The sequence below is a fragment of the Rhea americana genome, unplaced genomic scaffold (genome assembly GCF_003343005.1).
Source record: "Rhea americana isolate MKP2758 unplaced genomic scaffold, rheAme1 scaffold_102, whole genome shotgun sequence".
Taxonomy (NCBI): domain Eukaryota; kingdom Metazoa; phylum Chordata; class Aves; order Rheiformes; family Rheidae; genus Rhea; species Rhea americana.
This window is the reverse complement of record NW_028185062.1, coordinates 3110216-3125631: the sequence shown is the minus strand read 5'-3', so window position 1 is coordinate 3125631 and position 15416 is coordinate 3110216. Positions and strand designations below refer to the sequence as shown.

At 41.6% G+C, this 15416-nt stretch overlaps 1 protein-coding gene across 5 annotated transcripts in view; it reads right to left on the bottom strand.

The window, feature by feature from the left end:
• Positions 1 to 115: 115 nt before the first annotated feature.
• Positions 116 to 15416, bottom strand: part of MAPKBP1 (mitogen-activated protein kinase binding protein 1) — a 102875-nt gene continuing 87574 nt past the window's right edge. For 2 of the 5 annotated variants that reach the window (XM_085306825.1, XM_085306815.1), the window contains 7 exons: positions 14622 to 14767; positions 13985 to 14155; positions 13029 to 13107; positions 11120 to 11430; positions 9246 to 10310; positions 5971 to 6056; positions 116 to 4973 (listed from right to left, as the gene is read on the bottom strand). In XM_085306825.1, coding sequence (XP_085162951.1) covers positions 4680 to 4973; positions 5971 to 6056; positions 9246 to 10310; positions 11120 to 11430; positions 13029 to 13107; positions 13985 to 14155; positions 14622 to 14767 — 2152 coding nt within the window. In that variant the 3' untranslated portion in view covers positions 116 to 4679. The remainder of the gene's footprint in view (positions 4974 to 5970; positions 6057 to 9245; positions 10311 to 11119; positions 11431 to 13028; positions 13108 to 13984; positions 14156 to 14621; positions 14768 to 15416) is intronic. The other 3 variants (XM_085306835.1, XM_085306852.1, XM_085306841.1) reach the window with 3 other exon arrangements.

Below are 15416 nucleotides of genomic sequence, written 5' to 3'. Positions count from 1 at the left end.
CAAAGCACCCCGCTTGGAAAAGAACAGAAAACACAGCTGCGGAAGAAGAGCTGGAAAAAAATAGGAAATCCCGGCCACCCTCGAAGAAGCTACGTGCGGCTCGAGGACAGCGCTGTAACAAATGATCACATTTTTATTGAACCAGTTTAAGACACGGAGTACAAATGAATACAGAGTTAAAAACAGCTCCCGCAGGGAAGCCTCACAGTGCAAAAAACCCAACAAACAAACAACTTTTATCTTTTCAAATAATTAAAAAAGGACATTTTAAAGAGTTGTTTTACCTAAAGCCAAAAGTATAAAAACACACGTTTATAAATAAAGGGGGAAAGAGGTGTGGGATTTTTTTTTAACTGGTGAAAGAAAAGGGTAGTGTTGAACAACACATAGAGTCATCTGTCTGGTGCCTATGGCATATTCAAGACATGCAGAGTGGACATGGCTTATTCCTAAAGTTGCTGCCCCATGCATTTCCCTGTCCATGCGTTAGAGCAGGTTATCCATAGAGTCCAATCCCGTGTATTATTTACAACACACAATTTGAAACATTGGACAGTCTAGTCTTAGCTAGAGAAGGAACCACCCGCTTGCCAGCACTCAAGGGCTGCAAGAYGACCTGTCTTTATTATTTTAATGAGGTTTTTGTCATTTAATATTCTGGATGCTACACATCCAGTGTAGGGGGAGGGGGAAGGATGATCTTATACATGCATGAATTTACCAATGGTGCTTAAATACCTGTATTTGATTTCTTCTTATATATAATTATATACATGTTCTTTCTTTAAAAAAAATGAAGTCTGTACGTTTTCTGCTCCTTTAGAGAAATGTCCTGATTCCTCTGAGGTGTGATGAAATCAGCCAAATAGCGTGGGGGCRGGGGGGGAGAGCACTATAAGGCCTGCCTCAACCATTACCTGGGAGATGCTATAAAAAAAGAGGAGACAACCTGAGAGAGGGTGTGGAAGAAACAGGGACTCACACAACCACCACCTCTGGGCGCTGCTGAGGGATGGGGAGGAAGGAGTTACTTGCCGGCAGCAGGATGAAAGCAGGCAGGGGTTGCTGCCTTCTCACATTCCAGCACTTCCTACTGTGCCACTTCACAGGCCAAAGAATGAAACACAGGTCCCTCGGGCAGAGTAATACTATTTACAGTTGAGATGAAAAAACAAGTATTCTCATTTTGGCCAGAAATGTTGGACAGGAGGGACAGAATGCATATAAAGAGAACAGGTAGGTCCAAATTATTTTCACAGACTTTGATAGACAAATAACTTGTTTTAATACACATCTGGCCGTAGCTATGCTAACAACCACATGCACCAGTAAAAGAAATAGATTCAGATGTTACCTCCTCCCACAAGCTTTTTCCACTTCCCAGGCAATTACCATTCAGTATTTCTCTACTTGACCTAATAGACAGCTTGTGGTGAAATGCACTCACTAGCGGTAACCAAATGTAACACATTTATGCCCACTTAGTGTTGGAAACAAATTTTTAGGACTCTTTCCTATTGCCAGCAATAGGAAGTCACCAGGGAAGAATCGGTTGCATCCTCATCCCTCTCATCAACAAACTTGTGGCACTAGCATCTTCCTTAGGGCTTCTAGTAAATTCATAACATGTATGCCTTGGGCAAAGAGTTCTCAACTTTGCCTTTAAAGAAACAGCTGCTTAGAAAACAGCAACTGGAGAAACAAGAGGCCAAGAAAGATCTTTAAAACAACCATTCAATGCATTCTTCAATTACAGATCACTAACTCTGTCCTAAATCTACTTTCCTGAAGCCTTTGTGTACCATATCTTTCACAGATATTGGCCAATGGTGTACCTCAAGCCAACATCATTTCTGCCTCTAAATCTATTTTCCTGAATGTCCTACATCTACTATTCTAATTAATTTTAAAATTACACTACCACTCCCCAACTAATCTACTTGCTTGATACCTCTTACCATCATTCTGATCAGAATTTACCCTTTGTTCCCCATATGCAGCCATGACCAACAGGCAAAATCCATTCCATGAAGCAAAAACTCCTCTGATCATCATAAAAAAAATAGATTTGCTTCATGTGACTTATTTCCAAGGCACTTTATTTCATATCTCTATGTCAGCTTCACTGGTTGCTGCTTTTCACCTGGATGAGAACTGAAACACGATCTGTTCATTCTGGCCACTCACTCTCTCTGATCCCTTTTGTCACTACCTTATACTTTAAACAATAAAATGGAATAAAATTGCACAGGGAAATAATATAAAAGACCCTCAAACCACTATCTTCAATCAAAAAGATACCTGGGTTGAAGGGACTGCTATTTTACCTGAGTGTCTTGTGGTCCCAGTACAGCAAAAGAATTCCTGTGTACTGGGACATATGTTCACAGTCTTGAAAGTGGATGAAGAAAAAAAAGAATCACCTCAGAAGCAAGCTTGACCCAGACTAACTCCATCACAGAGCCAGTATGACTGCCATCATACATCCCACTCGCAGCATCTCCAGCATATCTTTTTCAGTCAAGGAAACTCCCAGAAATTCCCTCTACTTTTCAACTCGTCCACATTACAAAGCTTCTCTCTGCAAGAGACACTGCCCATGAAACCCAGCACCTCATCTGATTCAGCACAGTGCAATGCTGAAACAGAAGAAAGCACTTGTAAAGTTTCAGTACAACCCCACAGAAGGAGAGGTTAGCAAGAACATCCGAAACATTTGATTAGGCAGACTGAAATTACAGGCTGAAGTAGCTGGAAAGCTCTGAATATGCTCCCCATCCTGCCAAGTCCTGAAGCAGCCAGCAACTATGACCAACCCACAAACCTGTGGTGGGACAGCAGGAACTGCAGATTCCTCAAGCCCTGGAGTATATTGAAGAAAAAGACCGTCCAATATCAGCCTACACAGCCCAGTAAAGGCTGCACTACAGATCTCTGCTCACAGAAAGGCAGGAAAACCAAGTTAGTCAACATACTACATTTCAGAGTGCCACAGGGTTTCAAAGAATGGCCAAACTAGCCAGGACAGTAATGTAAAAGAAAACTGCAGTCTGGCCACCTTTAAGTGACTTCCATGGACACAAGCATTCTCTCACCCACCAAAAGCTTCTTGCTTCCTTGCATTCACTTATAAATTGGGATTGTACTGCTCTGCCTTGTAAATATAAGAAAGAATGGAGATGGAGGAAGAAACAAAGCAGTCTGTGTATCTGTCCCCATTGGGGAAAGGAGGGTGAGTAAAGGGGAAGGTGCTGAAGAGTTTTTTTTTTTTCCTTAGCTTGTTATCATTGACCTAAATTGTCACCAGAGAGTTTTAAGCCATCAGTTTGGAGAAGTCCCACAAGGTCAGAAGAGTATTGCACACACAAATGCAAAGGAGGAATATTTTCTGTTTCTCAGTCAAGAAATTAATGAAAGAGTCTGGGGGGAAAAATGGTAGTAAATACATCCCAAAATATCTTGTTTGAAGTCCCTGGCAGACCATTTTCTGTGGGTAGTTGAAATAGCTATACAAAAGGTAATAGAATCTCACTTTTCTTGGGGTGTAAATATTTTGCTTCTCTAGAAAAGCAAGAAGAAAAGGTTCTGCTATCAAGGCAGTGAAATCAACAAATTATTTGGAGCAGTATTTGCACTGAAGATTTCTCACAGATTTATGCTGTAAGGGATGGAAACCAGGTCTTTCATGTTACTTTGTAACAAATAAATCATTGGCCCCAAATTTCCCACCAGACTCATGATAACATTAAGGTCAATACCCAATTCATAATCATGAAAGGTAGCTGAAATTAACTTTCATATTTGCATCTACATCCCTTATCTGCAGCTAAACTCAGTGTATCAATATAATACCGAATTTCAGGTTAAAATTCCAATACTGATTTCATTAAATAATCTCCAAAGCTTGGTCCAAGGGTTGCAGAATTCTCCCCTGGAAGTGAATGCAAATAAAATATAGTGTGGGGACTGTCCTTGAAAGAAGAGAAAAGTAGACAGGGTAGTCATGACAACAGTAGAATTACTGCAGGTAACAAACTAAGGCAGGAAAAGAAAGATCAGCAAGACAAGATTTAAGCAGAAACCAGTTCAGTAATTGCACAGACACTCCAGCCTGTCTCCCTGTTGGAGGATTATAATACAGAGATTGTTTCTCGCTGGGATATAACAAAGGAATTGACTTTTTTGTTAAAGGACAAAGAAAATAGCCACAAACGTGACAGAGCAACAGTCAGAAAAATAAATTAATAAATAAATGCATAAAAAGTTTGCTTCTGGATTCTGATGAAGCCCTGGAGTGGAAAGGACTGGCTTCACTTGGACTCCTTTGTTTTTAGTCAGCAGTTCAGAATTTCTTGGATAAACTGGATTTTTCTTTAAGTGCCAAACATCCTGACACCCTGGCTATGAAGAAATTTTAAAGCAATTTCTCCAAACTCCTCTTTCAAGACTTTGTCTAGAGACAGGAAGTTGAAGAGCATTGGGAAAAATTATTAAAATTGTGGCCAGCACATTGCTAAGAATTAGAACAAGTCACTTGTATGGGCCTGAGGAAATCAAATTTATAAAGGCCTCCCCAACACCTCTAGACCAGCATGATGGTCCCTCTGTCTGAGGCTCCTTCTATGGTCCTCCTCTTGGGATTATTTCTGTGTATCCACAAACACCTGAAAAACACTCCTTTAGAGTTTTTTGTCCATGCGTCGTTCCACAGCTTGTAGCAATAGCTCTGAGTACTGCTCCAGCAAAGCTAATGTCTGCTCATCCCCCAAACTCTTCGGACTGGGTAGGTTGGCACTGCATCCCTCATTCAGCGGCCTAATGGTATCTTGTGGCTTTGCCAGCACCTCCTTAACCTTTGGAAGCTCTTCCTCATCCTTCAGGGAGTCCAATTCTTTCTTCATTAAGGAGAATGTCTCTGTCAGGAGGCCAGCTATCTTATCTTTGTCAGTAGAGGACTCCGTATCATTTAACACCTTAAAACAAAGAAGGAAAAGAGGGTGGGAGAGGGAGGAAAGGATATATTGGTATTCAGACCACAAAGAAAGATGTTTCAGCCCTTCAGGAAACTGAAGCTATAAGCAAGATTTATAGACCGCTCAAGTGTTTCTTCAACATGCAAGACTGCCAATATAGTCATATAGCAGGGCAGGCATCCAAAACAGCTAGTCATGCAGTAACCAAACATATTACCCCAATAGGGCAGACATGGGAATCACATTTTGGGGTAGTGTTCCCCTTATTAGGTCTGAAGAGGTGTTGTGTTTCCTAGCTGTAGCACAAGACAACAGCCTCTTTCTTCCTGTCTGCCAGGTGCAGCTGGTCACAGGAACACAGAGCGGTCACAGAGCTAACACACGCACCCAGACTGTAGCTGCAGAGGAACGTACAGCAGAAACTCACTGTGCAAGTTTCACACACTTTACAGGAGACTTGACAGAGCAATGCTTAAGCAAAGAAAACAATAGCTATTATATTGTTCTGCATATAACTATGGTCTGGCAGTAAGGGTGACTAGCAAATAACCGCACGTTTCCTCTCACAGCTGGATTCCCATGGTATTTTACATTTGTTAATCCCTGGCATCAAAGATTGAGAACAGAACTATATAACAAAACTTAGATGTCCTATAATATTCTGTCTGAAGCACTGTATAAATCTTAAATAATTCTTTAATACCTCTTTGAGAAAGAGCATACTGTTACCTACAGTTTACACATAGCCTAAAAAGGCTGAAAAGTTAACTGATTTGCTCAGATTACCATAACAAGCCATTGGAAAACCCCAAAGTTAGAAATCAGGAGTTCCTGTCTTCCAGACTCAAGCTTAACTGCAGTCAAGTAGACAACCAGGCAGCTTCTGTCTCTAAACACCCAGTCAAGAGAACACTTTGAGCCAGCAAGCACACACATTCAACACTCAAGGGCTTAAAGACAGTCTGCCAAAACACAGCCAGTGTCTGAGGTCACTCACCATGCGGTAGAGATGAATGGCTTTGCGCATGCTGTCCTGGAGCTCAGATACCACATGCTTGCACTGCTCTACACTGATGGAAGGTTCTGTAGGGGAGAAAAAAAAGCACAAGCTAAGGCACAGACACACTCCAGTATCTGCCATCTCCTAGCCAGGCAAGAAAACCAATACATTTTTTAATACATATGTACAGTTGGCAGATCACATATGCATACTTTACATTTGTTTTTTAGGGCTGGTTTGAGCCAATCATTAAATGGGCAAGCTCAGGAACTTTCCTTCATGCTATCTCCAGATGCTTCTTGTTTCAAACATTCCTATTTTTCTGGTCTTCAGCCTCTCCAAAGTTAACAATGATTTCTGTCAGATTACACAATGTTGTTACAGTCAAGGATAGTCAGAGATCACTCACACCATTCTCCTTTTTAATTAAAGTCAAGTTTGAATGAAGGATTCCAAAGGCAAAAGGGACTCTCACAAGGAGCCCCTGATTTAGTTTGCACCTACTCAGAGCTCTACACACTCTCCTTAGTGTATCCTTCTGCAGTGTTCAGCAAAGGGCTATGAGGATGAAGGGTTATGCTGAGTTACTATAGGGTTCTCTAGTGAGGACTGAGGTCCAGAGGAGTGCTGTCTACAAAATCACAACAGATACATATTTCTGGACAACTGAGCATTTGCATTGCTATAGCTTGAGAACTAAAAATAAAAGCAAAACAGAAAAAACACCAGCTTCACCCCTCACCAGACATTGTCTCCAAGGCATCAGAGCTGAATGCCTGCACTGCTTTAATAAAATAAACACTTTCATGAGTTAAACATAAATCATGAACAAAGACATAGACACACATGCATAATCTGCAGGGTTTTTTTTTTTTTTTTTTTTTTTGTATAATTTACAAAAGCCTGCACAAATGCTATTCGAGTTCCTTCAGTTACCTAAAAGATAAAACTTGTTGACATTAGCACTGTCATTCCTGTGCTTCTTACAAAGAAGGTTCCTTTGGACAGGTTGTAGGGACCKTAGCTTCAAGCTAATTATATAAATACATCTAGAAGAACAAATGGACACAAATCAGTTCTTCCATCTGCATTCTTTTGCTCCTGAATCACTCAGCTTTGGTAAGGTTTGGCCAGGGGACTTCAGTTCTCTTGTTTAAGATTCTTGCCTTCTGGTTTTGTTTTTTTGTTTTGTTTTTGTTAGTTAAAACAGTTCTTTCTTGTCAGATTATTCCTGGATTTCTCTTCTGATTATGCTTTTTTGCTGCTCTCTATCAGTCTGGAGAAAGGTCACAAATGTAACATTAATACTAGAGTAACAGGCATTTTCAGCCTCCCGGGAGTGTTCAGCAGACCTCCTCATAAACCAGCAGGGAATTCAGCACATCTACAACTTCTTTTTTAACATATAGATCTCAAAATGCTTTAACAAAATCAATTAAGTCTCCTTATCCTCATACATTCTAAAAGGAAGAAAACGGAAGGACAGAAGAATTAAGTGGAATCCCAAACTCACAGAACAAGTCAAGAGCAGAACAGAGTTAAGAGACTTCAYGTCTCTGATTGTCAACTCTACAATTCTAATCTAAGCCCCCACATTGGGATCCATAGAAGCCACAGTAAATTTTCCAAGGCAATAGCAGACTTGGATCTAAACAGCTTTTCCAGCATTTATCACTAAATATTTAGAGGGAATGGCCTGGAAGAAGCTGAAGGCTGACTGTTACCTGCTGATCAAAATAAAAGGTTGGGCATCCAATGCACCAAATAATACTAACTCACTAAAAGGATGTTGCTGAAATATCCTGTCAGGATATACTGTGATTGGATTAATAATAAAAATAGTTTAAAAATGAAAAATAGCCCTTTCTCCAGAGATCTGTGCTAGTTCTGCAAACAAAGATTCCTAGCAACTGGTTAAAACAAACAAAAAAAAAAACAAAACAAAAAAAAATATGATATGCAGCTTGGCTCATCAGTCTAGAAGGAAAAAACTGAACATACAGAGTACAAACAACTTGATTGTTACTTCTCTGCTACAGACTCAGATTCCATAGCTCCACATTGCATCTGCTGTTGGASAAAAACCTCAACCCTGCAGCAGTTTGGGTTTCAGACACACATAAGCGTATCCTAGGTACCAGGGCATTAGGTCCCTCAGACAAAAGACAGTGTCACCTGTTTTGCRTAACAGTGCTTCAATATTAGGGCCTTTAATCCTTCCAGAAACCCAAAAAGAAAAATAACAGTGCATCAAAGGCAGACCATCTCTGCAATGATTTTGGTTACTGTTGCAGTGAGTAGGTGGAATAGCCAGGTACCACAGATGATTGATCAAAAGAGAATTATAAAGACATGCCTCACAATCACATGTCAGTAATGGTATCAATGASATCAACATAGCAAAAGGGGTTAAAAATTTCTGCACTGCTTAATCCCCTGAATGTACAAGGCATAAGCGCAATGGTTAAGGTCCAACTTCCTACTACATGACTCAGCTGAGTATTTTAGGAAGGCATATTTCCTTGCAAGCTGACACACAAAAGAAAAATCTCTGGAGACTGAAGCCTTGAAGGGTAAGATTTTTRCTTCTGTTTTATGTTACCCGGAAATTTTTCAGTTGACTGAAGTACCTTAAACCAGGGGCTGTAACAGATTTAATAGCCATTTTCAGCAGGTAGGATACTTCCCCAGGTATTACCTTTTCTACAAACARTTTAAAAATTACGAATGAATCCAAAGCTCTTTATGTTCAACCCAAGGCTAGGCCTGTGTGTGGATTACATATCCAGCTTGCATCATGTCCTCAAAGCAAAGTGATAGCAGAATAGACACTCTCACTATCACAAGTGGCTGCAGCAAGGAACTTGTCTTGGCCAGGCTTTAGCTTACGTGAGCTAACCTGCCTGGACTCTGCACAAAGAATTAACTAAGCAAAGTCTAAGTTGCCTGGTATAACTTCACTGTCACTACTGTCTGTGCTTGCTATGTCCAGCTTACACATACCAGACCTGCACTTCATTTTGCTGCTAAGACATGCCTTGAGGAGCAGAATAGAATGTGGCCAATGCACGCTAAGAGTGAGTCTCAGCATGTCAGTTGTCACTCTTGACCAAAAAAGGCTTGAGCCCCTACAGTGTGAATTTATGAAGAAAACCATGAGGGTGCTCAACTCTACAAAACATTCACCTAAAAAGAATCTTCAGACATAAGACCAAGAGGAAAGGGAAATTAAAGACTGAGAAAAAAGATGTCAGGCTGAAGAATTGTCTCACCATTGAGGGGATGACTTATGGAACGAGACAGGTGCAGACAGGACGAGACAGGCCAGAAGCTGGACGTAAAGAAATGTGATGGGACCGTGAGGCGGTTCACAAAGACAGGAGACAGAAGGGGGAAGATAAGAGATGGATATCCATGCACACCTGAGACCTGTGCCGAGGCAGTTATAGACGTAGGAGACCTCGCCCTGATGGGGTCTAGTGGGCAAAGTCCAGGTTGGTCGTCTAACACGCAGGCAATGCCGGTGATCCTCTCCCTGTACCTGGGCAACGTGCTCTCAGGAGACCTTGGGTGCCAGCCCTCTGAAAACTCTCTCAGTTTTGGATTAGTGACCCCTGGCTCATCCTGGCAACCTGTCCTTGAGCCTGGACTCTCCATTGGGCTCTCCTTAGTAAGTCCTAATGGAATCTCTTTACCAGGAACCAGAGACCCAGCAGTCTGATTTTCTCTCTTGCAGGATCGTCCCTCAGGAAAAGTTTTCTTTTTACAAGCCCCAACAGGTGACTGTGGAGACTGTGGCTCAAGCAGCGTTTTGGATTTGGTAGTGGGGGAGAAGGAGGCCAGTGTAGGTCTATCAGGCAATGGCTTGGGAATGTCAAGGATCAGGTGTGCTCTATTTGATGATGTTAACTTGCTGTGAAAGGATTTGGGAGATGAGCAGTTTACAACTGGCTGAAGTGCTGGCTTCACTGGAACATTTTCTTTTTCTTTCATTGGTATCTTATTCTTCTCAGCATCTGCTGGGGGACTAAGCTGCATCTTCTCTGCCACTGGAGGGCTAGTCCTCCCCTCAGTCAACATTTCAGTAGAGTAACCAAGATACAGATTTTCCCCTACAGATATGCTCCGTGACATCTTAGCCCGGAAGCTGGTTGTGGGGTTCATGTAGGACTTTGGTTTTGCAGTCCTGACATCTTTGGTCAGCAGAGCACCAGATCCGTCAATCTTCAATAGACTGGCTGATAACACCCTGCAATTGTTAGGTCTGGGATCTTTTTCAACCACCATAAGAGACTGAGGACGCTGCTTGCCAGAGGATATCACTCCAGGACCCTTATCTGTGAAAATTAAACAGACAAACATACCAAAAATAGACAAGAGTCTGCAGTGAATTCTAAAATTGGGAAGCATCAGAGCTGCTCCAGCCTACGGGCCTTGGCTAAGCCCCCGGAAGAAGTGTACAGAACCACTACTTCAGGTTAACATCACCAAGCCTCAACAGCCTAGTCCTTCTCATCCCTCATCCTGCTCACATACTATTGCCTACTTGATTAGAGGTACTTGTTCTTAAAACTTAAGGCAAGACCACCTCAGAAACTGTCATCATTAACAGAGAAGCCAGAAGAAGCAGGCAAAAACTGTTGGTTCTCTTAAATCCACTCACATACACATGGCGCTGCAGCAATAGGTTTGTTTTCTAGAAAACAAACTTAGTGCTTGCTGAAGGCTCGTGAGCTGACAGTTTCAAAAGTGGAGTTCTTTCATACAGTACACAGAGACAGCAAGCTCCCTCTTAGTGACCCTCTCCCTCCCCTCTTCTCTCTCTACTCTGGAGAGCTTCAGTCTTAGCCTGAAGCAGTCACCTATGGCAAGACAGGATTTCTTTGTAAATGGTTCATTTCACCCTTGGCATCCCTCCTCCCACTGCTGCCAGAGGAGTATCAGAGACTGAAAATTAAGAGATCAGAGTCTGCATTACAAGTTAGAAATGTTTTCCCTTAACAGGCTAAGAGTTAGAAGACATGAAAACTGTCTGCCTGTAGCTCAGAATGCATAAAGATGTAGGATTAATTTAAATCACTGCTCAAGCTCAAATCTCCCAATTTTATTCTTGGATTTATATCATCATTCCAACCCATGTCCTTACCCTCATGAACAAGGTCGTGAACTGACTGTGCCTTTCTCATCACTGCATTCCCAGGGCCTTCGGAAAAGGATGTAATAACTTGTCCAGAACCCATACCAATTCGCCTGGCCTCTAAAGCTGACTTGCGTTTTTTCTGGGCATAAACAGCCCGATGGGAATTCACACTCTCCAGGAGGTGGTTGTTCTCCAGAGCATCACCAGGATGGCTGTTGCCATTTTTCAGCAGCTCCGGAGTAATCTGATTGCTCTGGGCTGGAGGCTCGATGGGCTTTGAATCCAGTATCAGATTCGACGAGGACAGTGACAAATGTCTAGAAAACACAGTGAAGAAATTCCAGTTGAAATAAGTAGGTAGGTTGCCTTGGATGAACAGCCACACACATTAGGGCAGTTTCTCCAAGATAAAGAGCCTTTCCCTTCCCATCTGGATTTGTTACATCAAAATTGGCCTAGGCTGTTACCATTTTGTTCTACCCTTCACTTGACAGAGCTGGTCTTCAGACATCCCATCGTAAGTTAAAGGATGGGTGCCGATTCACAGAAATAGCACTGAGTAACTGTTTCAGGGAAGGACTTTGTAAAAGGTGAAGGTAGGATACAAGGAAAAGTTCCAGGAAGAGTGAAGACTGGGTAAGGTCAGGCCAAGTCTTTTCTCTCAGCTCACCTTTCTAACACCAAAATCTTTTTACTTCTTTCTAAGGTACCCCAAGGGAGGTCATAACACTATGAAAGTACAGTTACTATCAAAGCTAGTCAGTATTTTCAAGAGAAAAGACTTTCTCTCCCTCTCCACTCCAAGCAAGCATAGCAGGTTTACCTCAGAAAGGAGGCAACTCAATCTGTCAGGTTTAACAGTCAAACGGATTAAGAGTCTAGAGGTTTCCATGAGTTTAAGCAACTTCTTTTATCACCCCTCCAGAGTGCCAGTGACTTCATCCTCCCACCACTGCAACTCTCCAGAAGCTTTTACAATAGCTAACCACAGGCTTTCTTCCCAAACAGGCAGTCCCAACACGAGGTAGACTAACAGGCACTCCTGACAGCAGCCACTGCTGTATTGTGAACACAGCAATGACAGAAAACTTCCCGAACATGCTGAACCTGGACACTGCTGGCAAACCACAAAAGATGCACCTAGCTCTGCTCAGGTCTGTACAACGAGGCCAAACCAATCTGAGCCCAGATTTCAAGCTGTCATTTGAAAGGAATGAAAAAGGAGTTGTTTTAAACATTTATGAAACAAAACTAACAGAAGTATGTCTACCTTCTTTCTTGTTTTAGAGTCAATGGAAACATTTTGGAGAGGCCTTTGGGGTGTTCTGTTTTTTTTTTTTTGTTTGTTTTTTGTTTTTTGTTTTTTGTTTTTTTTTCCTTTGGAAGAATGTTCCCAAGGGGCTTTGTATCAGACAGAGCACCCTAGGAATGCATGGGACCAAGAAATGAAGCTGAATAAGGAAGGACTGTAAAACAAAGGAAAAGTTAACAAGCCTACTTTCATTGTCCAAGCTGAATGAAATGCAAAAGAATAAACAGACCACAAATTGTGAAAAGAAAATTAGATGACAGAAATTCTTCTCCCTTAATCAATTAAGGCATTAATTATGAAACAGGCTAATCAATTAAGGCATTAATTATGAAACAGGCATATTATTGGAAGAAGGAAAAGGAACTAAACAACAGTGTTGCTTTAGTAAGAAACAGAGCAGCTAATGTGACACAGAATGGCCCATCCAAATCAGAAGTGACCGCAACCAACCTGCCAGGTGCCTATGCTAAGAACTCACTGTGCCTAGGTACACTCAGGTCAGACGTCTTCTGCCATGATTTGGCCCACTGCCTATCATAAGATCTATGCACACATTAGTAAAAATAAGACAGACAGAAACACTGAAAACAAATAGAGCCATACCTCAGACCCGGGGACTGGGAAAGAAAGCGAGAGGAAATGCTGAGGTTTTCAGTTCTTTCCAGAGCTCTACATGAGCCACCTACAAATTTGGACGAAAGGTAGGAGAGAAAGGGAGTTATTTAGTTACAGATCAAGAATGCAAACATTCTGACAAATGCATTTTCATATCATAGATACTATCAAATGCTCCCTCATATCAAAGGGGATTTTTGAGCCAAAATAACAGAGAATAAATTACTTAATCTCCTTTGCTCTTTTTGTTCCATTCAGATTATAATTTCTCTGTCTTAAACTGCTAGTCTCCCTTAGGGCACACTCCCTCCTTTTTCTCTCCCTTTGTGTCCTATCCTGCCTGTAGGGCTGCGAGGCACTCATATCAAGCAGAAAACAAATCAACAAAGGAAAAAAAAAACAGTAAAATGGACAACTCACAGAGATATTGCTACCTGCAATCATTATCAATTCTAGAAAGATACTCTTTGTTCTGAAGTTGGTCGATAAGGACTAATCAGCTCCTCTTCTACTCTGATGTCTCCTCCTATTCTCTCTCTCCTCACAGCATTTCAGCCTTTTCTTTTGTGGCATTTGTTATGCCTTTGTATACCACTAGAGGCCACTACATGTCGCCGATGGGGGGGCAACACACACAGTTCATGTGTGCATATACATAGGAGTTAAAACTAGTGCTGGAACAAGGGAATGGCTCTTTAGGATTCCAAGAATGATACTTAACTCCATCAGTCTGCAGGTAAGTTTGTGTAAATCAAACTGGGGTGTAAGTTGGTTTGGGTTATCAGATGTCCCTCTTTTTTAGGCCTCTCTACCTCTTTTTCCCTTTCATGCAGACTCATATTCTTGAAAGCCTAGCAGGGCTTATAGCCTCGTCTGTTTTTTACAGCGGACAGATCTGGGATGGTCTCACAGAGAAAGTCCCTCTGTTCAGTGGAGGCTTGTACCTTTTCCATCAGTGCTGCCCAACGTCTCAAAATGCTGCTTGAGGAACTTTTCCTGATCAGGTGTCAGGGGGATTTCTCTCTCCAGCGGGCCAGTACCTGCATCCTCTTCTCCCTCCTCTCCCTCCAGATCTGAGATGCCATCCACACTTAGGGGCTCAGTGCTTTCAGAATCTGGGAAGAGGCAAAAACCAACACATTAGTAGCATCATCACATTAACAGTAGTCAGGTTAGGACAGATAGTAAGATGCTAAATTAAACCTAGATGTTAAAGCACAAGTCAGTCAGCATTAGGTGCATTTCTCTAATCTACTATATTCCACAAACAGCACAGCCTACAGGATAATCAACACAAAAGTTACCTCCCTAGTTAGTAAGGCAGAAGAGAGTTAAAAACATATGCGAAGTGCACTTCAACTAACTCCTGCTTCTAAGGTGGACTCACTGAGGTGCCTGAATCTTTATGCTAATGCTAGAAAGGTTTTCATAGAAGTATGATCTCAGTTCAGCTTATGAAGAGGATGAAGTATTAGAGACCAGGATAGCAATTGATAAACATGTCACAAAATAACCTCAGCAAGTTCCTGCAGCGTTCAACATCAGCTGTAAGTAGATTTATAGTAWGTCTTTGCATCTTACCTTCATTTGGATGATCTGGGCTGGACAGACGACTGCTACTGTAATCTACAGAGCAGGCACTGTCAGGGCTGTGTTTGTCTGGGCATCCACTGCTGTGGTAACCTCTACTTAGCTTCCCATGGGGCAACGCTTTTACCTGGAACTCACTACAAAAGAGACAGGAAATATACAACACTAGAAGAGATATTTATTTTACATTTAAAGGAGCACACTCTAACTTTAATAAGGCCTTACCTGTGTTAGTAACACCTTTGATTATTACAAAGGTAAGGTTTTAAAGAGAGAAAGAAATTGATTTCTTTCATCATTACACAGTATATTTTTGCATTTCATTAAGCTTGGACAGTGAAATCTCAAGGAGACTGTCTTGACTTTCTGGGCATTGCCAGTTTTCCGTGATTACCAGACACCAGTGCTGTGCTGTCCCGACTTATTTCCAGAGTAGCTGTGGAGAACATACATAGTGGTCTACCTGATGAAAAGAGGGACTAAAACCAGGCGTATACCTATCTAATGTAAACTCCAATTTGCCACAGATTTAAGCCCTAATCTAGTAGTTAATAATCTAGTAACTTTTTCTGTATTTATGACTTCCTTCCTTGGGCCACTTCAGTGTTGCAAAATAGATAAGATTCTGGGTTTGAGCAAGACTAGAGAACACTGTATGAAACACAGTATTGTAGGGTGTTGTTCCTGATCTCTGTTACGATTTTACAAGCCTGATTTTGTTGAGTGACACCAAYAGTTGTCTTTTATGCTATCAATGAGGATTTCAGCCTTCCACTCTATGAAATA